Source organism: Mirounga leonina, unplaced genomic scaffold, assembly GCF_011800145.1.
Source record: "Mirounga leonina isolate KUSES-001 unplaced genomic scaffold, KU_Mleo_1.0 Mir_493, whole genome shotgun sequence".
In the NCBI taxonomy this organism is placed as follows: Eukaryota; Metazoa; Chordata; class Mammalia; order Carnivora; family Phocidae; genus Mirounga; species Mirounga leonina.
In genome coordinates this window covers 2,323,986-2,345,733 of record NW_023270780.1, presented here as the reverse complement: position 1 = coordinate 2,345,733, position 21,748 = coordinate 2,323,986, and the positions used below count along the sequence as shown (strand labels likewise).

At 38.0% G+C, this 21,748-nt stretch overlaps 1 protein-coding gene across 6 annotated transcripts in view; it reads left to right on the top strand.

Moving 5' to 3' along the window:
* The window catches only part of ARNT (aryl hydrocarbon receptor nuclear translocator), a 73,830-nt gene that overhangs the window by 30,386 nt on the left and 21,696 nt on the right, over positions 1-21,748 (top strand). For all 6 annotated transcript variants that reach the window (XR_004676430.1, XR_004676429.1, XM_034989956.1 and 3 more), the window contains 8 exons: positions 769-813; positions 5,358-5,402; positions 8,759-8,803; positions 12,292-12,505; positions 16,005-16,218; positions 18,439-18,541; positions 20,015-20,080; positions 20,488-20,573. Coding sequence is in view for 4 of the 6 variants with exons in the window: in XM_034989956.1 (XP_034845847.1) it covers positions 769-813; positions 5,358-5,402; positions 8,759-8,803; positions 12,292-12,505; positions 16,005-16,218; positions 18,439-18,541; positions 20,015-20,080; positions 20,488-20,573 (818 nt within the window). In the remaining 2 variants the exon portion in view is untranslated. The remainder of the gene's footprint in view (positions 1-768; positions 814-5,357; positions 5,403-8,758; positions 8,804-12,291; positions 12,506-16,004; positions 16,219-18,438; positions 18,542-20,014; positions 20,081-20,487; positions 20,574-21,748) is intronic.

Here is a 21,748-nt window from a genome sequence, read left to right as displayed (position 1 = left end):
GAATGTGAGGTTATGAGGCTAGTAGAGATGCCGAGTGATCACTGGGTTAAGGTGGTACATTTTAGTTTAATAGGAGATTGGCCTACCTTGTTACCTATAATCTTCCCTAATCCCCTGAAATAAAAGTCACTGCTGCTTTCACTAAATGACTTATAGCATATTGCTTGTGCTCCTCACATGGCACTTTCCTATTCTCATTTGTTTTATATTTGTATTTGTCTAGGTAGAGGGTCCCTTGAGGGCAAGTCTCTTGTTTTCCTCTCATCTAGCATTGTCTTGAATGTATCATATATTACATATTTATTAGATGTGTGATGTAAAGAAGCATTAATTAATAACCTTCTGAGATCTTAAATTGCTCCCTTACTTATAACATCACTGTTTTGGAATAAGTTTCAGAAATCTAGTAACATACCTTAAACTGTAGAATTGAAAAATGGACCTGACTTATTCATACTAATTTTTTTTTTTTTTTTTCATTTTTGAGTGGATTCCTGTACCTTTGGTAGAGGTTGTACTCTGATACAAAACTTTGGCAAAGGTGGACTGCCAACTTAGGAAAATGTAAGGTAGCAGTGGGCACTCTCTTGATTGCCCAGTTTGGTACAAGAGGGGAAGTTACATATCTTCGTTTGACTTCTGTCCACTTCTTCGTTTCCTTCTTCCATTTGGGTGGGTGTTCAGATAGCTTGTGGGTAGTGAATTTTTAATTTCTTAGTGTTCTGTATTGTCAGTGGGCTTATAATATTTATTGTTGGCTTTACCCAGGTTGGATTTTGATGATGATGGAGAAGGGAACAGTAAATTTTTGAGGTAAGATTTTTACATTTTTTCTCTAGATTTCTGAAATTAAAAATTAGTTCATGATCTTTATTTCTGACTTGTAGTATTTTTGTCCTTAGGCCTAAGGTGAGTGCTGTATCCTAAAACTAAAGTTTCCTGTTGAAAACTATAAAGTTTTCAAGAATTTTGTTAATGATTCCAGAGGAAGGAGCTCAGTGAAGAGAGGGCAGAGAATTTCCAAGACCCTTTGTTACAGTTAGTTGCTGTGTGATTTAAAAACAATAACAATTTTTTATTTCTCAAATGCTGTGGATTGGCTGGATGGTTATTCTGTTTTCTTTGTGGTCTTTTATCCTTAAGGAGGTCAAACTGAATTTCTTTACATGCCGGTGGCTACAATCTGAAAGGCAAGGCCCAGTCTAAGTGCTTATCAAGTCTTTGCTTTGTATTGACATTTGCTGGTGTTCCATTGGCCAAAGTAAATTTTATGTCCCAAGTCCTGAATCAGTGTGTTAGGAGGCTAAGGTGTAATTCTTTGGGGGGTCATTAATATACCTTTCATATTTTCTGATACCTGTTGACTTCTACAGAGCCGGAATTAGAATTTGTATCCTTGAATATTGAATCTTCTGGAGCACTGAAAATGGACTTTTTGCTATATTAATGGGGGAGTTCTTTCAGAGAAGGGAAATACTTATTCCTGCTAAAGACCAAAGCAGTAAGAGTCAAAGAAAGGAAGATAACCTTGACTGCAACTTGCCATTTTTCCTTTCCAAAGTTGAAAATATTACCTAGGTGGGTCTACTTTGTTGAGTAACAAATATTTAATAAATAAAGGAGCCCTGTTAAAAAAAAAAAAAGCCATTATTTTATTATGTGAGTGTCCAGATTTCATTTGTTTCTATTAACTAGATCTTAAAAAGTAATATATTTTTTAAGTTTTTAAACAGTACAAAGTAGTTATGTGTAGTGCAGGTATGTCTTCCTTCCACTTCAGACCCTTTCCCTTAGACAACTACAGTTTCCAGTTTATTGAGTATCCTTCTAGAAATATTCAGTACATATGTAAGTGTGTTTCAATGTATATGTGTGTACATACATTCATAATGTCCTAAGTTTTTGTTTTTGTGTGGAGGATGTCCATATTGTAAAATCCTTGCCATTGTTTATTTTTATAATGCTTAAGTTCCATCGGAGACATCTATTTTTTTTTTTCATTTTAGTAATTTTTATTTAGGCTTATATTTCTCACTACTAACTAGTTGCTGAGCCCTACCAGATATTCTTGAAAATAACTGTAATTTGGCTACCATAAAGAAATAGTTGCAGAACATTGGAGAAAATAATTCTCCAAAAGAGCTCTTGAGACTTAATGAGTATTAATAAATGTGAAGAGGGGAAGATATTTCAATTTTGGGGGAAGGATAGACCCCCCCTTTTTTTTTTTTAAGATTTTATTTATTTATTTGTCAGAGAGAGAGACAGAACAAGCAGGGGGATCGGCAGACAGAGGGAGAAGCAGGCTCCCCGCCGAGCCTGATGCCAGACTCCATCCCAGGACCCTGGGATAAGGACCTGAGCTGAAGGCAGGCACCCAACTAACTGAGCCACCCAGGCATCCCAAGGATAGACTTTTTCTTTTTTTAAAAAAATTATTTATTTATTTATTTATTTGAGAGAGAGAGAAAGAGAAACAGCATGAGAGGGGAGAGGGTCAGAGGGAGAAGCAGGCTCCCTGCTGAGCCGGGAGCCCGATGTGGGACTCGATCCCAGGATTCCAGGATCATGACCTGAGCCGAAGGCAGTCGCTTAACCAACTGAGCCACCCAGGCACCCAAGGATAGACCTTTTCAAACAGTTCTGGGAATTCTTCCAATTGGGAATCTGTTACTATAATGATAGATGCTATTGGTGGAACTGTATTGTGCATATGAATGGCATAGAAGTACCCACTAGTCTTTTTTTTTTTTTTTTTAAGATTTTATTTATTTATTTGACAGAGAGAGACAGTGAGAGAGGGAACACAGTAGGGGGAAGTGGGAGAGGGAAAAGCAGGCTCCCCGTCGAGCAGGGAGCCCGATGAGGGGCTCGATCCCAGGACCCTGGGATCATGACCTGAGCCGAAGGCAGTTGCTTAACCGACTGAGCCACCCAGGCGCCCCACCACTAGTCTTATTTATATTTCTCAGTTAGCTCTGGCCCTGAGTCATTGTCTTCATTTCCACAAAACCTAGTAGTCACAAACTATATGCAGATCCAGAAATGTTTATTTGTTCTTTCCCCAACCATAAAAAAAAGACTGTCACAATTCATTTTACCTAGTGGGTCATTATGCCTGAGAGAGGCATCACCAAATTTCTTTATCTTTTTTTTTTTTAAAACAATTGGAATTTTCCACTCTGGTCAGTGTGTGAAAGCCTTACTTGCATTGTATCCCTAAGTCAGCACTAAATCTCCTTGATTGATGCTACTTTTGAAAGTTGTAATTTGGTCTGGGTTGGCTCAGTTGGTAGAGCATACATCTCTTGATTTTGGGGTGGTGAGTTCGAGCCCCACATTGGGCCTAGAGATTACTTACCAAAAAAATGTAATTCAGTAGGCCTGGGGTAGGGCCCAAGGTTCTGTGTTCTGATTCATTTCTGGAATCTGCTTCCAGCCACTGACCATACTTTCAGTAGTAAGGATTTAGAAGACTCATTCTTGAGATTTAAAGTTAATATATAAATTATAGGTCTCTCTTTCCAGTTTAGGTTACGTGTTTTCACTAGAAGTTAGTAGCATCTGATTTAAAGCATATTTTGTGTCCTAGGAACAGACCATTTGTACTTGAGCTGGAATTCAGTTACATCTCCATGTTTGCCCATTCTTCTTCTGTTCTCCGGTTATTTTCAAAAACTGAAAATTCTTGGGGTTGGATTAGTTGAGGATTTACAGCCTGTGAAGGAGCAGTATAAATTTTGGCTCTAATTTAATAACTGGTTTAACTGCAAATTTTGTGACACTTAACCTATCTCCCAAAAGCACTTCTTGTCCAAAGTTAATAGATCTTTGCTATATCCTGTGGCAGTGAGAAGAGGAAAATTTAGATCATCCAGAGAGTAGAGTAGTGTTTTTAAAGTTAGGTTTTCCTCCCTCAGCAAATCCTGTAGTTTCTTTCTTTAGCAGATATGATTTATTGGCTTATTAAGTAGAAGTTGTTGGGATGAATGGATTGTGTTTCCTTGATCAGAGAGAGGAAGAACATTGTTCATGTCATAATTTAAAACTATCTCTTAAAAATTTCTGTGCATCAAAGAAAACAGTGAAAAGATAACCCATGTAATGGGAGAAAATATTTGCAAATCATGTATCTGATAAGAGGTTAATATATATAATATATGAAGAACTACCATAACTCAATAATAAAAAAAAAAACCTGATTAAAAATTGGCAAATGACTTGGAATAGACATTTTTCCAAAGAAGGTATGCAAAAGGCCAACAAGCCTATGAAAAGATGTTCAACATCACTAATCGTTAGAGAAATGAAAATTCAAACTACAGTGAGATACCACCTCACACCCATGATGAGGACCACCATCAAAGAAACAGAAAATAAATGTTGGGTAAGGATGTGAAAAAGAAGGAACCCTTGTGCACTGTTGGTCGGAATGTAAATGGTAAATTTAACCACTGGAAAACAGTATGGAGATTCCTCAAAAAACTAAAAACAGAATCATCGTATGATTCAGCAGCCCCACTTCTGGTTATAAATATCCAAAATAATTGAAAACAGGGTCTTAGATATTTGCACACTCATGTGCACTGCCCCATTTTCACAATAGCCAAGAGGTGGAATCAACCCAAATATCCATTGGCAGATGAATGCATAAAGAAAATCTGGCATATATGTCCAATGGAATATTGTTCAGCCTTAAAAAGGAAGGAAATCCTGGCATATGCTACAACATGGATGAATGTTGAGGACATTATACTAAGTAAAATAAGTCAGTCACAAAAAGAGACTATATGATCTCACTTATATGAGGTATCTGAAGTAGTCAAAATTAGAGATAGAAAGTACAGTGATGGTTACCAGGAGCTGTGGGTTGTGTGGGGAGCAGATGGGAAGATGATGCTTAGTGTGTATAGAGTTTCAGTTTTGCAAGATTAGAAAGTTCTATAGATCTGTTGCACAACAATGTAAATATAGTTAACACTACCGAATTGTACTCTAAAAATTGGTTAAGGTGGTAAATTTTATGTTCCTTGTTTTTTTGCCATAATTAAAACTACCCCTAATCTCAGAGTGGTGTTGACAGGGCAGTCAGTTGTGCCCTCATGAGATCATCCTCTTTTTTTGGAGTGTCTCATAAGTAATGGTAAAGGAGAACATCGGAAACCTGACAAATAATAGTCATGGGTTTCCTAAGTTCTTTGGGATGGCATTACTATCTCTATTGCTTTGTGATGCTTTTCCATTGGCTTTTTTTTTTTTCTTCTGTTGAATATTTTTACTCCTTTCTAGTTTTTATTTCAGATGAATTAGATACAACAAGTATAATGCTTTGGGCTAATCTTATTTTTCTTTTTTAGGTGTGATGATGATCAGATGTCTAATGATAAGGAGCGGTTTGCCAGGTAATGTAGTAGAGCATCTTGGGCCATGTTGTGGGACCAGGCAATTCAAGTGTATTGAGTTTAATTTGATCTCATTAGGAGTTCATTTCTCTGTCAGTCTTCTTCCTACTCTGAAAGCTGACAAAATTTAGTATGACAGTTACTGTTTATGTTCAGTTAACATGGCTTCAGACTGATGGTACAGTTAGTTTACACAGTGTTTTTATGTATATGATACGCAGCTATACAGTGTGCTTGCTGGGTGTCCACAGGAACACAAGTTATGGATTTCATGGTTGTATTTATTATTAGATGGGTCCACAAAATCTATACAGGTAATAGTTTTCCTTTAAAAATGGCAACAGAAACAATTTTTGTGGAGATGAATTTTGATTGTAATAAATTTATTTAAATTTTGTTAAGATTATGAAAAATATTTCGCTTTTCATCAACTCAGATGTACAAAATTGAGAAGGATTTATGAATAAAAAGCAAAGTATTTTTTTTTAGAACATCAACTCAGATGTACAAAATTGAGAAGGATTTATGAATAAAAAGCAAGGTTTTTTTTTAAAAAGTTCATTCTGTATATTTTAAACAGTAAATTAGTTTTTTTTTTAAGATTTTATTTATTTATTTGACAGAAAGAGAGAGAGAGCACAAGCAGGGGGAGCGGCAGACAGAGGCAGAGGGAGAAGCAGGCTCCCCGCTGAGCGGGGGAGCCTGACGCGGAACTCGATCCCAGGACCCCAGGATCATGACCTGAGCTGAAGGCAGACGCTTAACCGACTGAGCCACCCAGGCGCCCAAATTAGTTTGTTTTTTAAAAATTGAGTTTGCAGCCACCTCAGAAAAATGCATAATCAAAAATCCAGAGCTTAACTGAGTTCTTATATTTATTGCCGATGTTGCTAGTCTGGGGACCATACCTTGAGAACCACTGACATAGAGGGCTAAGAAATATCAGTCAGAGTAGCTTATAACTATCTGAAGCAGTAAGATGCCATCATGGGCTTTGAATAAGAGATTTTAATAAAACGCATGTGGGATTTTCTCTAGTAGCAATGTATAGGATTGATTAAAGAGAAGCACTATAGTCAGGGAGGTAGATGCGAGGGTGAATAATAAGATAGCTATAAAATCATGAGTGCCTGGGCTAGAGTGGAAGCAATGGCAATAGGAAAGGAGTGAATTTAAGAGATTTTCAAGTAATTTATTTATTGAAATAGATACTTATAAATACGTTAGGGTATAAACCATCTCTAAAATGAGAAGTTAATTATGGATATTTGGGGAATAGTGTCTCAAGCTGCATTGGAAAGTCAAGCCATCATGGGCACCTGGCTGGCCCAGTCAGTAGAGCATGCCACTCCTGTTCTTAGGGTCCTGAATTCAAGCCCCACGTTGGATGTAGAGATTGCTGAAAGAAAAAGAAAGAGAGGAAAGAAAAGAAAGATAGATAGATAGAAAGATAGTCAAGCCATCAAATAGTACTGGTCATACAGGTTAACAGTCTCTTGATTGAAATTCCAAAAAGCTATGAAGACATGACCTGAATTACTTTAGTCTTCATTTGTCCTACTTAATATAAATATTTATACATTCACATATTTCATTCAGAAATACTAGAGTGGTTAAGGGATTATGGATTTGTAGTAGTAGGAGTAGTAATAATAGGAATTTTAGACATTTAACTTTCTTTCAAACAACTTAGGTTGTGCCAATTCACCTCACATATTCTTGGGAATTCAGTAGAAGGTCTATAAAGCTGAAAATGTATTATTTTCTCAATTTTTTGAAAAAAGGATTTGTAGTTTGTTAAGGAACCATAATAACCAATGAACATGAAACTTTAAACTACTGAATATAAGGCAATTCTCTTGTGTTTCTCATCAGTATAGGTACATTTCATATTTATGTTCTTATTACTGTGTAATTTTGGGTCTCTTTTTTTCCTGTTTCCCAGGTATTGCTATTCATTGTACACATCTTTTTTTTTTTTGAGATTTATTTATTTTAGAGTGAGAAAGAGAGAGAACAAGCAAGCCAGTGAGCATGGGAGGGAGGGACAGGGGGAGAGAGACAGAGAATCCCAAGCAGGCTCCACACCAAGCACAGAGCCTGTCATGGGGCTCCATCTCACCATCCTGAGATCATGACCTGAGCCAAAACCAAGATTCGGACACTTAACCGACTGCGCCACCCAGGTGCCTCTGTACATGTCACTTTGGCCTCTGTACATGTCACTTTTAATAATGAAATAGTGTTTCAGCCTGTTAATATATCATGCTTACTTAGACATTTTATTTGAGGCTTCTTTATCTATATCTATATATATTGTTTTTAATGGAATTGATTACTGATATACTGGCCTACCAACACCTTGATGTTTCTTCAGTTGCCACCAACCCTTATAGTTTTCAGTTTTCCAGAAAAACTTAGTGGTAATCCTTTGTAGCCCCCTCCAGGGGAGGGGGAGTTGACAGTGGGGATCCAGCAGTTTTGGGGCTTTACTGCAAAGAAATGGGAGAGTGAATAAATAGAAATTTACTACTTTAGTATCAAATCAATGATAGGGGATGTGCCAGAAACCTAATTCTTAAGTTTTATTTATGTAATTTCACCAGTGAAATCTGTTTGGTTATTTTGTCTGTGAGAGCATATGTGTGTGTCTGCGTGTTACAGAGAGATTGTATTTGTGATCATTTGTTTGACATTCTTATCATGATTTACTCTTTGTTTTTTTAATTGTAGAATAGCATATGTGGGGGCACCTGGGTGGCTCAGTTGGTTAAGTGGCCAACTCTTGATTTTGGCTTAGGTTGTGATCTTGGGGTCCTGGGATCAAGCCCCATGTCAGACTCTGTGCTTAGTAGGGAGTCTGCTTGAGTATTCTGTCTCTCCCTCTCCCTCTGCACCTTCCCCCCCTCAAATAAATAAATAAATCTTAAAAATAAAAAAGAATAGCATATGTGGATATCATTTTATTTCCAGATTGGTTGCAGTGTGTGAGAATGGTATTCCCTCGTTTGGTTCTTGTTCAAACTATATATTGTTGGTCTGTACAGAGATTGATTGGCAAAATGCCAATTACTTTCTATGTTCAGACTATGTTAATTTATAATGAATAATGGCCTTGCTTTTATGTCAACCTTTGTCCTGTAAGTTACTTTTTTTTATCCTAACAAATGGCTTTGTAGAGTTATGGGCAAGGTTCCTGTCCATATTTTAATTTTCCCTTCTCTGCATCTATTTTGTTCTATTTCCTTTTTCCTTTCCTTTCCCCTCTACTTCCTTCCATCAGTCCATCCATCCATCCTTCTTTTTTTCTTTCTTTTTATTTTAATTTTAGCTTAGTTCATTAATTCTATTTTTAGGTCGGATGATGAGCAGAGCTCTGCGGATAAAGAGAGACTTGCCAGGTAGGAGAACAGTGTCTTTCAGCATGATGAAGCAGATGATGCTGCTTTTTCCTCTTTCTTACTCTGCTCTTTTCTTCCCCTTTCTCTTTGTGTTTTTCCTTATCTGTGGCAAGAGAGGACAAGATTTTTTAGAAGTTTGTGTGTAACAGGAACTTTGGCCTCCCCCTCAGAAAGTGGGTGAGTTGAGGGAACTTTACCAAGGAATTTAAGAAATTGCTATTAGTTTTATAGTTTTCTCTTTTCCTCTTTATCTCAGCACTATTTCACAGAATAAAAGGCTTTAGAAGCAGGGCAGTGGTGCCAGTTGGTGCTTTAGCAGGGGCATATTTATCAGAAGACTAAAAAATATATTTGTGTTTGCAATTGGTTCCCAGTATTTAGGCCTTAGCATTTATTCTGCACCTCTCTAGAAAGCACACCCTTATTTCCTGTGTAGACTCACAGGCTAGATTACTGTGTCATAGCAGTCCTGGTCTTGCTTTGGTGATTGAATCTTTTGTGGTTTTCCAGAAAAGTTTTAGCAGCCTTGATGTGGCTTTTTAAAAGAGCAGCCTTCTGGACGTGTCGGAAATCTGTCAGATACTAGGAAGATGGGTGCTTTAAGTTTGAAAGTAGAATGCTATGTTTCTCAGGCAAATTAACAAATATGGACTTACGTGGTGAGATCTTTTTGCCATTTGGAAAGGAGACTCTAGAGTCCTCTTTGGAGACTGTTGTTGATAAGGTAGAAATACTAGGATACTAATGGTGTGCCCAAATTTTTCTTTTTTCTTGCTTCTGTGATTTGGGACCATTCAGTAGGAGATAGATCATTGATACCAATACCTGTTTTTACTACTTTACCCCCTTATCGCATTACCTTTTTCAGCGGGGCCACAAGCTCATTTTGTTGTCATTTCCTGCTAACTCTACCTCTTCAGAAAGCTGATTTGGCATGGTATGGTGGGAAAACCATTGCATTAATTGGGAATGAATGCTGCCTTTGGGAAAGTCATTTAGTTAACTTCTTAACCTTAGTTTGTTCTTCTCATAAAGAGATTTATGTTAGACCAGTTGTTTTTATTTTTCTTTTTGTTTTGACAAAGAACTTTTATTCAGATAGGATCCTTAAGTGGTAATGGAAGTAAATAAAAAAGATAAAGCAAAAGCTGCTCAAGGAGAAGCAGAAATGCAGCATGTTGTTTGGTTCTTTCTTTGAGGCATCCCCGTGGAAGACACTGGGGAACTATGGGGCTTTTCAGAAATCCAACTTGAAAACTACTGGATTATTATTTTTTAACAATGATAAGATTTTGTCTTGATTTTGAGGAAATCAGCATTGGAGATGTGATCGACTTACCCTGTTGAGATCCAAATTGTCTGTTTTCAGGCCTTTTCCTCCCCACTCCACTTTTACTCTCTAATTCATTTTGCTCCAACTGGAGATCCAGAAGGGACCTCTAGTAGATTTCTCTTTTTTTAAATTTTATTTTATTATGTTATGTTAGTCACCATACAATACATCATTAGTTCTTGACATAGTGATCCACGATTCATTGTTTTTGTATAACACCCAGTGCTCCATGTAGTACATGCCCTCCTTAATACCCATCACCGGGCTAACCCATCCCCCCAGCCCCCCTCCCCTCTAAAACCCTCAGTTTGTTTCTCAGAGTCCATAGCCTCTCATGGTTCATCTCTCCCTCCGATTCCCCCCCATCATTTTTCCCTTCCTTCTAATGTTCTCCGTGCTATTCCTTATGTTCCACAAATAAGTGAAACCATATGATAATTGACTTTCTCTGCTTGACTTATTTCACTTAGCATAATCTCCTCCAGTCCCATCCATGTTGATGTAAAAGTTGGGTATTCATCCTTTCTGATAGCTGAGTAATATTCCATTGTATATATGGACCACATCTTCTTTATCCATTCATCTGTTGAAGGGCATCTTGGCTCTTTCCACAGTTTGGCTATTGTGGACATTGCTGCTATGAACATTGGGGTGCATATGGCCCTTCTTTTCACTCCATCTGTGTCTTTGGGGTAAATACCCAGGAGTGCAATTGCTGGGTCATCGGGTAGCTCTATTTTTAATTTTCTGAGGCACCTCCACACTGTTTTCCAAAGTGGCTGTACCAACTTGCATTCCCACCAACAGTGTAAGAGGGTTCTCCTTTCTCGACAACCTCTCCAACGTTTGTTGTTTCTTGCCTTGTCAGTTTTTGCCATTCTAACTGGTGTAAGGTGGTATCTCCGTGTGGTTTTGATTTGAATTTCCCTAATGGCTAATGATGATGAACATTTTTTCATGTGTCTGTTAGCCATTTGTATGTCTTCTTTGGAGAAGTGTCTGTTCATGTCTTCTGCCCATTTTTTGACTTGATTGTTTGTTTTTTGGGTGTTGAGTTTGAGAAGTTCTTAGTAGATCTTGGATACAAGCCCTTTATCTGTACTGTCATTTGCAAATATCTTCTCCCATTCAGTGGGTTGCCTCTTTGTTTTGTTGACTGTTTCCTTTGCTGTGCAGAAGCTTTTTATCTTGATGAAGTCCCAAAAGTTCATTTTTGCTTTTGTTTCACTAGCCTTTGGAGATGTATCTTGAAAGAAGTTGCTGTCGCCGATGTCAAAGAGGTTACTGCCTATGTTCTCCTCTAGGATTTTGATGGATTCCTGTCTCACATTGAGGTCTTTCATCCATTTTGAGTTTATCTTTATGTATGGTGTTAGAGAATGGTCGAGTTTCATTCTTCTGCACGTGGCTGTCCAATTTTCCCATGACCATTTATTGAAGAGACTGTCTTTTTTCCATTGCATATTTTTTCCTGCTTTGTTGAAGGTTATTTGACCATAGAGTTACCTTAAAATCTCTTGAGCTCAGTACACTGGCACCACACCCAAATAGAGAAGGTAGGACTTTGTGCATTAGTGAGACAAAGAAAACTTCAAAATCTTCCAGTTCTGCCTTCTAGTGTTAAGAGTAAGAGAGAAGCTTAGAACAGGCAACATTTTATAGACCAAAGGAATCTATACTGTCAATTCTTTTATCAGCTGTTGGGCAATATACTTGTGTTGGAAAAAACTGGTCATTTTATTTTCAGCCTTAAAAAGTTGAATTAGGAAACATGGAGTCAGCCAAACCAAGATTATTTGTCTCGGGAAATAACATGAATAAAATGAACATCTTTTAAGACTATCACTTTTTGAAACATTTTTTGTTTGGTTTGGTTTGGTTTGGGGGAGTGGTAATTTACATAGGAAGTGAAGTTTCCAGGAGATAGGGAGAATTGCTGGTATCTGCTTATTCTCTGTCTGCCTTGTTGGTTTCTATTCCATGCTTGTTCTGCATGAGAAGGTTGGCAAACTTGATTCTATCTTCCGAGACTTAAATACTCCTAAATCTAAAAGTACATTTCTTCAGCAGCTCACTCCCTATTTATATCACTCTTCCCGCCTCCCAAATGGCCAGATGTGACCACCTGGGTGGGGCTTCTCCTCTCTCCATGCAGGGAAAATCATAGTGAAATTGAACGGCGGCGACGGAACAAGATGACAGCCTACATCACAGAACTGTCAGACATGGTGCCCACCTGTAGTGCCCTGGCTCGAAAACCAGACAAGCTAACCATCTTACGCATGGCAGTGTCTCACATGAAGTCCTTGAGAGGAACTGGGAATACATCCACTGATGGCACCTACAAGCCTTCGTTCCTCACTGATCAGGTCTCTGGGATGTATAAATCTGAGATAGTCTAGAATCTGTTGAAAATTTTGATCTTTTCGGGGTAGATGACCATAATTCTAACTAGTGCCTTATATTGAGAGTCAGAGCCAAGCTGAGTCTGTAGATTGCTTAAAGTACAAGAATTCAGCTGGGTTAAGGAAAAATTCATACCATGGGAAAGTAGTTTTAATTCCTGGCTATTATATTCATTAGCATTGGAACAGTGAGAAGTACAGAAGACTTATGTAAATTATTTAACAAGCTTATTAGGTATTTTATTTATTTTTTTAAAGATTGTATTTATTTTGAGAGAGCATGTGCACACAAGCGGCGGTGGGAGAGGAGCAGACTCCCCGCTGAGCAGGGGACACCCCGCCCCCCCAGCGCAGGGCTCAATTCCAGGACCCTGGGATCATGACCTGAGCTGAAGGCAGACACTTAACCAGCTGAGCCACCCAGGTGCCCCAAGCTTATATGTATTTTAAACTTCACTCATGAATATAGTCTATAAGGTGAAACAAGAGTAGAATTGTAGGAAGAAGAGATGACTGTGTCCATGGAACCTGTTCTCTTCCTTGGCTTTAGGGTTATAGAAGATGGAAGAAAACTGTTTCTTATTCCTGAAGCAGCTTTCAGTTTTAGTGATAAAAGGAGTCTAACAAGGCAGTCATCGTTCCTTAGAGATGTGCTCTGTTACATGTAATGAGAAAAATAGGGAAGGCAAAAACATTTCTAGCCTCTCAGGAACTTAATCTGAGTATGAATATGTGAGTGAGTGGAAGTGAGTCTGAATATGAATTTTTGAGTGGCTGGATACACACATAGTGAAAAATGAGAGGAAAATGCATACAGAGAAGAAATACCTTTTTAAAATGATTTTATTTATTTATTTGTTTGTTTATGAGAGAGAGACCGAATATGAGCAGGGGGAGGAGCAGGAGGAGAAGGAGAGAATCTCAAGCAACTCCCCATTGAGCATGGAGCCCAGTGTGGGGCTAGATCTCCCAACCCATGAGATCATAACCTGAGCCAAAACCAAGAGTCGGACACAACTGACTGAGCCACCCAGGCACCCCGAGAAATAATCTTTCTTTAAAACTTATTAATACTTTATATGGGACTAGATAAATATATAATGGAGGGATGGCTAAAGTGAATAGAATGACCAGGTTTGAGTGGGGATGGTTAGCAAAGACTTCTAAGAGTAAGAAAGGCATGTTCTCTTTTGATTATTAAGAGTAATACATGGTTATTGCAGAAAATTTTGGAAGATACAGGAAACATAAGGAAGAAAAAATTGACCTATAATGTCACTCTTATTCAGAGGATTAGAAGGAAGGAATGTGGTTTGGAAGAAAGTAATAAGAATGATTTTCCAAATAAGAGTGTCTATATGAAAACACATATAGCATGGATTTTAGAGATATGTACTTTGAAATAATCAATCAGTTAATCTAACAATACACATAGAGATACTGATTGAACAGACTCCAGTTTATGCACCTTTTGTGGGCTAACCAGGTGCTTTGTGCTATGAGAACAGAGATAAGAGATAATCACTAGTGGAAAGAGACATGTAAATAAGTAAATCACAATATAAACACACAATTAGTTCCATCATAGAGGTGCAGTATTAAAGTCCTGTAGAAATATAAACATGGAAAAGGAAAGGTAAGGGATTTGTGTCATAAATACTGTGAATAACTTGAGCAAATGCCTAGTGAGAATGATTGGATTATTCAAGGCAAATGAAATAGTTTAGCAAGCCTTGGGAGATGATAATAGGGAGGTAGGCTGGGACCTTATCATGGAGTATTTAGGTGTTACGTTACAGAATTTAGATATTAATTTTTAGGCAGTAGGGAGCCATCAGAAATGTGTCAGTCAGTGGGGTGCCTGGGTGGCTCAATCAGTTTAAGTGTCTGACTCTTGATTTTGGCTCAGGTCATGGTCTCAGAGTCATGAGATCGAGCCCCGAGTTGGCTCTGCGCTGGGCGTGGAGCCTACTTGGGATTCTCCTTCTCTTTTTGCCTCTCCCCATCTCTCTCCCCAAAAAAATTGTGTTAGTTGATACAGAGTATTTTAAGGCTGGGTTTGAGACTTGGCATAAGATAACTAGGACAATGATGTAGTTATTGGAAATAGAATTAATAAAACAGTTACCACTGGAGCAGGAGAGAGTGTAATTAGATTTTAAGTCTTGTATCCTGAGAGGAAGGTGATACTGTTAATAAGAAAGGAAATGCTAGAAGAGCACAGAGGATTGTTCTTTGGAGGGGAAAATATGACCGGTTTTGAGATGTTGAAATTGAGTTGCTGGTAGAATATCTAAATTGCCAATGTTTTAACAGTTGGTTGGAATTTAGGTCTGCTTAAAGCTAAAGAAAAAAGTTTAGGCGAGTCTAGAGATACAGACTTGGGCATCATTTCATGGCAGGGAGGAGTGGATATAATTTCTCAGGGAGAGAGTATGGTATAAATAGAGAAGAGAACTTAAGATAGAACCTTGGAAATATCTATACTTAAGACTTGAACAGGGGCCGCCTGGGTGGCTCAGTCGTTAAGTGGCTGCCTTCGGCTCAGGTCATGATCCCAGAGTGCTGGGATCGAGCCCCACATTGGGCTCCCTGCTCGGCGGGAAGCCTGCTTCTCCCTCTCCCACTCCCCCTGCTTGTGTTCCCACTCTCGCTGTCTCTGTCTCTGTCAAATAAATAAATAAAAAATCTTAAAAAAAAAGACTTGAACAAAGGGAAGGGTGCCTGAAGCAGAGAAGGGACATTTAGAAAGGCAGCAAAAGTTGGAAGAGGGTGTAGTAGAAGCTAGAGGAAAATAAAACTTAAAAGGATGACGTGGATAACATTACCAGATTCTGGAGAGATTGAGTAACATGATAAAGACCCAGGAAAGGGGACTTGAATTGGCAGTCAGGAGAACATTGTTAACCTGCTGCAAACAATATGAATGGTTTAGAGTGACAGTTGTAGTGGGATTGAGAAATAAGTGAAAGGTAAGAGAATAAAACCAGTGAATATAACATTACTCTTAATATAAACTCGGCACTGAAAAAGAGATGAATTGGGCAAAATTGAGGAAAGATTTGTGTAGAATTGAGAAAACTTGATCATGTTTATAGATTTGAGGGGAAAGAGAGTGAAAATGGGAGTATTTATAGAGCAAGATCCTAAAAAGAGACCAGAGGGGGTGAGATCAAGGACTAAATTTTTGTTAGTGGGAAACCTTTTTATTCCCCATCTTGAGTCCTGAGATAAAGAGGAGGAGGTGAATAGTGACAGAGAGATTGAAGAAATATCTGTTAGAAAATTTAGCTATTGTGAAAGCAGTTACATCTGGAGTGCAAAGCTGGGGCTGTGGATCAGGCAGAAGCCAGCAGTTGCTTAGGGAAAGGTGCATAAGGCCTGAAATGTGTTACTTCTTTCCATGAATAATTCTTGGCTTTTAAGAGTTCAGTATTAACTTTTATTTCTCTTTTTTGGGCAGGAACTCAAACATTTGATCTTGGAGGCAGCTGACGGCTTTCTGTTCATTGTCTCATGTGAGACAGGCCGGGTGGTTTATGTCTCTGACTCGGTGACCCCAGTTTTGAACCAGCCACAGTCTGAATGGTTTGGTAGCACACTCTACGATCAGGTGCATCCAGATGACGTGGACAAACTTCGTGAGCAGCTTTCCACCTCAGAAAATGCCCTGACAGGTACGAATTACATGGATGGAAAATGAATGGGAAGCCCTTTCTTTTTCCTGAAACAGAAGAGGTGTTTTAGCTCTTCAGTTTGTTCACTGAATCTGTCAAATCTGGAATTTTCTCCCATAATGAATAGAATCATTTTTTTTCTATCCACACGCAGATAATACAATTTGTAGCTTATCGTTAGAAAATGTTTCTTGAGTGCCAGTGCACATATAAAAGTTAATTACTGTAAATAAAACAGTAAAAACCAAATCTACAATGAACTTTTTTTTTCCATTCTAAAAGAATTAAGTTATCCATGTTTCTGTCTCATTTGTATGGGTAGTTACCTGGTATTTTTTTCTACCTGTTTGTGCATATCTTTGGCTTTATATACTGGGTTCTATTTAATAGATTTTTATTTTAAAGAGGAGCGGTTACCAGTATAAAAGTTGTTACTGTTCTTTTTGGATCTGTACTATTTTTTGTCTTATTTTTATTTATTTTTTTCTTCACCCTATTTTAATGCTGTTCAGTCCTTTTGCAGAGTTTGGCTATAGGAAACACATCTGCTTCTTAAGCAACTCTGGAAAAAAATTTAAGGTGAAAGCAGATCAAAACTGGTAATTAAGGGGGGCCTGGGTGGCTTAGTTGGTTGAGTGTCCCAACTCTTGATTTTGACTCCGATTGTGATCTCAGAGTCTTGGGATCAAGCCCCGTGTCAGGCTCCACACTGAGCTGGAGTCTGCTTGAGATTCTCTTTCTCCTCCCTCTGCCCTTCCCTGTGCTCATGCACACACATGTACACATGTGTTCTCTCCCTCTCTCTCATTAAATAAATAAATAAATAGAATCTTTTAAAAAAACTGGTAATAAAATACAAGGAAGTCCATTATAGTTTATTTTTATTTATTTAAATTCAGCTAATTAACGTGTAATGTATTATTGGTTTCAGAGGTAGAGGTCAGTGATTCATCAGTCCTATATAATAATACCCAGTGCTCATTATATCACTGCCCTTCTTAATGTCTATCACCCAGTTACTCCATCCCCCCACTCCCCTCCCCTCCAGCAACCCTCAGTTTGTTTCCTATGATTAAGAGTCTCTTATGGTTTATCTCCCTCTCTGATTTTGTCTTATTTTTTCCTCTCTTCACCTCTGATCCTGTTTTGTTTCTTAAATTCCACATATCAGTGAGATCATATGATAATTGTCTTTCTCTGATTGACTTATTTCGCTTAGCATAATACCGTCTAGTTCCATCCATGTCGTTTTTCAAATGGCAAGATTTTGGTTTTATTGTGTTTTAGTTTTCCCTTCTTTTAGGTCTTTTTGGATTTCATGTTTCTAGTTCTTTTTTCCAAAAGTTGCCATTCATTTCTTTTTTTTTTTTTTTTAAGATTTTATTTATTTCTTTGACAGAGAGAGAGCACACAAGCAGGGGGAGCAGCAGAGGGAGGGAGAAGCAGGCTGTCCACTGAGCAGGGAGCCTGTTGTGGGACTCGATCCCGGGACCCTGGGATCATGATCTGAGCTGAAGGCAGACACAACCAGCTGAGCCACCCAGGCGCTCTTGCCATTCATTTCTATATAATAAAGGGAAGAACAGTTTTGGCTGGAGATAGATATTGTGTTACTATAGCATATAAAATTATTTGTTTTGTTTTTTAATTTTTATTTTATTTTAATTTTTTAAAGATTTTGTTTATTTATTTGAGAGAGAAAGAACACAGAGGAAGAATGAGAGGGAGAAGCAGACTCCCCACTGAGCGGAGAGCCCAATGTCGGGCTTGATCCCGGGACCCTGAGATTGTGACCTGGCCAAAGGCAGATGCTCAGCTGACTTGAGCCACCCAGGCGCCCCAAATTATTTGTTTTTAAACAATGACTTTCCCTCAGTGTGCATGTGTGCACACACGTGCATGTGTATGTGTACAAAAATGAGACCCAAGAATATAGCCTAGCCTCTTGCTTGCCAACACTACTTTCCACTCCCACCTTCCTTCCTTGCACAAGGTTTTCTCCAGTGCTGCCTTTGAATTTAAGAATAACATTCATTGATGGGGGTTGAGGTATTTTGGACTTGAAAAAAATCCATCCCCTACTTGGCCTATTCTTTTATAAACAAGGAGATGGGAGGGCATCAGTAGGATACTTATTTATCTTTGCCTCCAGTGTCTCTCCTGTCCCTCTTCACCACATACAAGAAAACATACCAGACTGTTTTTCACATCATTTTTCAGGGCGTATCCTTGATCTGAAGACTGGAACAGTGAAAAAAGAAGGTCAGCAGTCTTCCATGAGAATGTGTATGGGCTCAAGGAGATCATTTATTTGCCGTATGAGGTGAGAGTCAGGCTGAGGACTGTGATTTGACATAAGAAAAATTAAGAGCAGGGGCTTTGATTTCTGGTTAGGTCAGTTAAACTTTTAAATCTGAGCTCTAGTTGGATTAAATTTCACTCTCAAGACTCATATGGATTATAACAATAAAGTGTTTGATAAGGGAACTAAAATTTAATGAATTCCTCCTATGCCAGATACTATGATAAGAGACTTATTGTTGTCATCTCATTTCCCACATCTGTTCTTTGGGGTTGAATTCATGGTTACTATTCTGCTGTTTTAAAAAAAAAAAAAAAAGACTCAAAATTAACTCCCCAGGATTACATAGATAATGTCTGGTATAGGATTTGATTTTAATCCAGAGTAGTTGGATTCCAAAATCTATAGTATTTTCCCAGTACATCACATGACAACATCCATGCACTAGACCGTATCTTCATTTTTCTTTTTTTCATAGAGTATTGATACTTTCTTATATCTTTTGGTTAGTATTTAGTGTTTATAATTATAAATTATACTTTTTTAGTATTCTGAAGAAAGTATGGTGGTACATTCTACATAGGTAGAAAAGATACCTCTTAAAGTCACAAAATAAGTTCAGGTTGTACAGTGGAAATTGCCTACATTGTACTGAAAGGATGCTTATTAGAAATGATGAGTAGGATATTAAGAAAGGTTTCCTGAGAGAGTTACAGAATTGAGTATTATATTGCTTACTGGTTTAGAGTAACTTCTGAACCTAGACTGCTAGGTTTGCCGCTTATTTTCTTCTGAGACCTTGAGCAGATTACATGACTATTTTGTGTTGTGATTTCATCTAATATTGGGAATTATTATTAACCTCATAAAGTTGTTATAAGCATGAGATAATAAATATGTGTAAAGATGCTTGGAATAATGCCTGGCACATATGAAACTCTAGGTAAAGTTTTATCCATTATTTTAAAGAAATGAGATAAGGTAGATAGGGTGGGAGAGAATGTCCCAATATGTGGACACGGCCTATGTACACGGCAATAGCAAGATAAATAATAAAGAAATATGGCAAATAGATTGGGTTGTGGTATAGAACCAGAGTCTGCAAAACACAACTCTTTATTTGTACATAAAGCCTCATAGGAACATAGCCATGTGCATTTGTTTATGTATTGTCTATGGCTGTTTTCATGCTCTGATGGCTAGTTGCAACAGATTGTATGACCCACAAAAGCTGAAATATTTAGCATCTGGTCCTTTACACAAAAAGTATACTGACCCCAATATAGAGGTCAGTATATATAGTATTTGAAGAGTATGTGGAACATTTTGAACTTCAAATTCTGGGCAGTTACAAGTTTCAGAAATATCAAGCCTGACTTCCTTATCCTTCTGTGTCTAGTTGTATCCAGAGCCCTTTTTGCTGGCTGTTAATGGATGGAAAGTTCTTTAATAGCACAGCTTAATTGCTTTTAATCTCTCCGTTCTTTGAAACAGGTGTGGTAATAGTTCAGTGGACCCAGTCTCCATGAATAGATTGAGCTTTGTGAGGAACAGATGCCGGTGAGATCCTAAACAATGAAAAACCAAAGGGATGGCCAAGTACCTGTAAAGATCATCACTTTTTCAGCTATCTTAATGTAGTACTCCTTCAGCAGCCCTCACCTTTATCCTTCACTTCCCAGTTACTTTTTTTTGGCAATGTTTTCCTGAACTTTTACAGCTTCTTTTGCTCATCTTGTTTAAAGAAGTTGCCCTACCACTTTACCAACTTTCTTCCTGCTGCAGTACCTTTCTGTTTCTTTACTTTGGCAAGGGTCAGAAATATGGTGGTCACTTTTGGGTGGGAGAGGTCAAAAAGTGACCAGTTTTCTAAACATCCAAGAGCTTAAAGTTAAAGGTACTAAGCCAGCATTGCCTTTTAAATGTTACTGGGTAGGGTTTTCTCCTCACACATGTACTTCTTCTAGGAATGGACTTGGCTCTGTGAAGGATGGGGAACCTCACTTTGTGGTGGTCCACTGCACAGGCTACATCAAGGCCTGGCCCCCAGCAGGTAGGAAAGTTTTATTTCTCCCATGGTGCAGCAGGTTTGTCACAGAGTCTGAGAAAGTTAGCTAACATTTGTCATGTACCTGGTATGTGAAATGTACCATGGTATCAACTGTAAGAAAATAGGAAAGAAAAAGCAGGCTCTTGCCCCTCCTTTATAGTCCAGTTAGGGAGATGGATTACTCAGACTTGAAAATGATTCAGTGTTGGCTGTGTCACAGAATGCAATTTTTAAACGTGCAGATTCATAATAATATATACTGAATACCTATTTTCTAAGTATTTGTGTGCAAAGAAACATTTGGTTGGCATTGAGTGCAGTTAATTTGGGAAAGCTTTTTAGTAGGAGCATGACTTTGAGGAAGAAGAAGGAAATGACTTAATTGTAGTAACTTATAAGTGGGATGTTCTCTTTAAAGGCTTTAAATCAAGATGTGAGCACATTAGCTTTACTAGAACTTGAAGTCAAACAGAAAATGTGAGAAGGATGGTTGGGGTGCAGAGGATCAGCCTTTTAAACTGGTTTGTCAGAATTTCCAGATCTTAGCAACTTTATTACTTCCCTGCTGGATGGGTGTAATTGGGAAGTGGGATTGTAGGGAGAGGGAAACTAAGAGAAAAGGGAGGCAAGGTGATATATTTGGAGAAGAGATTAAACTTTGTATTCGGAAAAACCTGGGTTTGATTCTGGCATTGTTACTTACTAATGGTATAACTTAGGGTAAGACACTTGACCTTTATAAAAAGAACCCCTCAGTGTTCTCATCTATAATTTGGAGATAATATATCCCGTGTAGAATTATTTTGAGGATTAGAGTTAATGTAAGCAAAGCACTTAGCCCAGTGCCTGGCATATAGTATGCACTCAGTAAATGGTAGTTAAGTGTAATTCAGAAAAATTCTAAGTGTAGTGACATTTGAGCTTTTTAGTTTATATACTGAATAAACCCTACATATGCCATATATGGTCTTTTATACTTCTGTATTGCTCTCAAATAATATTTTTCTTGGTAAAAAGACGATATATATGCAAAGACTAGAGAGAAAATGCAACCTTCTTCCCTTTTCCACATAAAACATTGAAACTTTGGCTTCTCTCTTTCCAAAGGACATAAGTAACTAACTATTGATGTTGGTTTAATTTCATTTTTGGTTGTTTGCTTATTTTAAAACCACAAG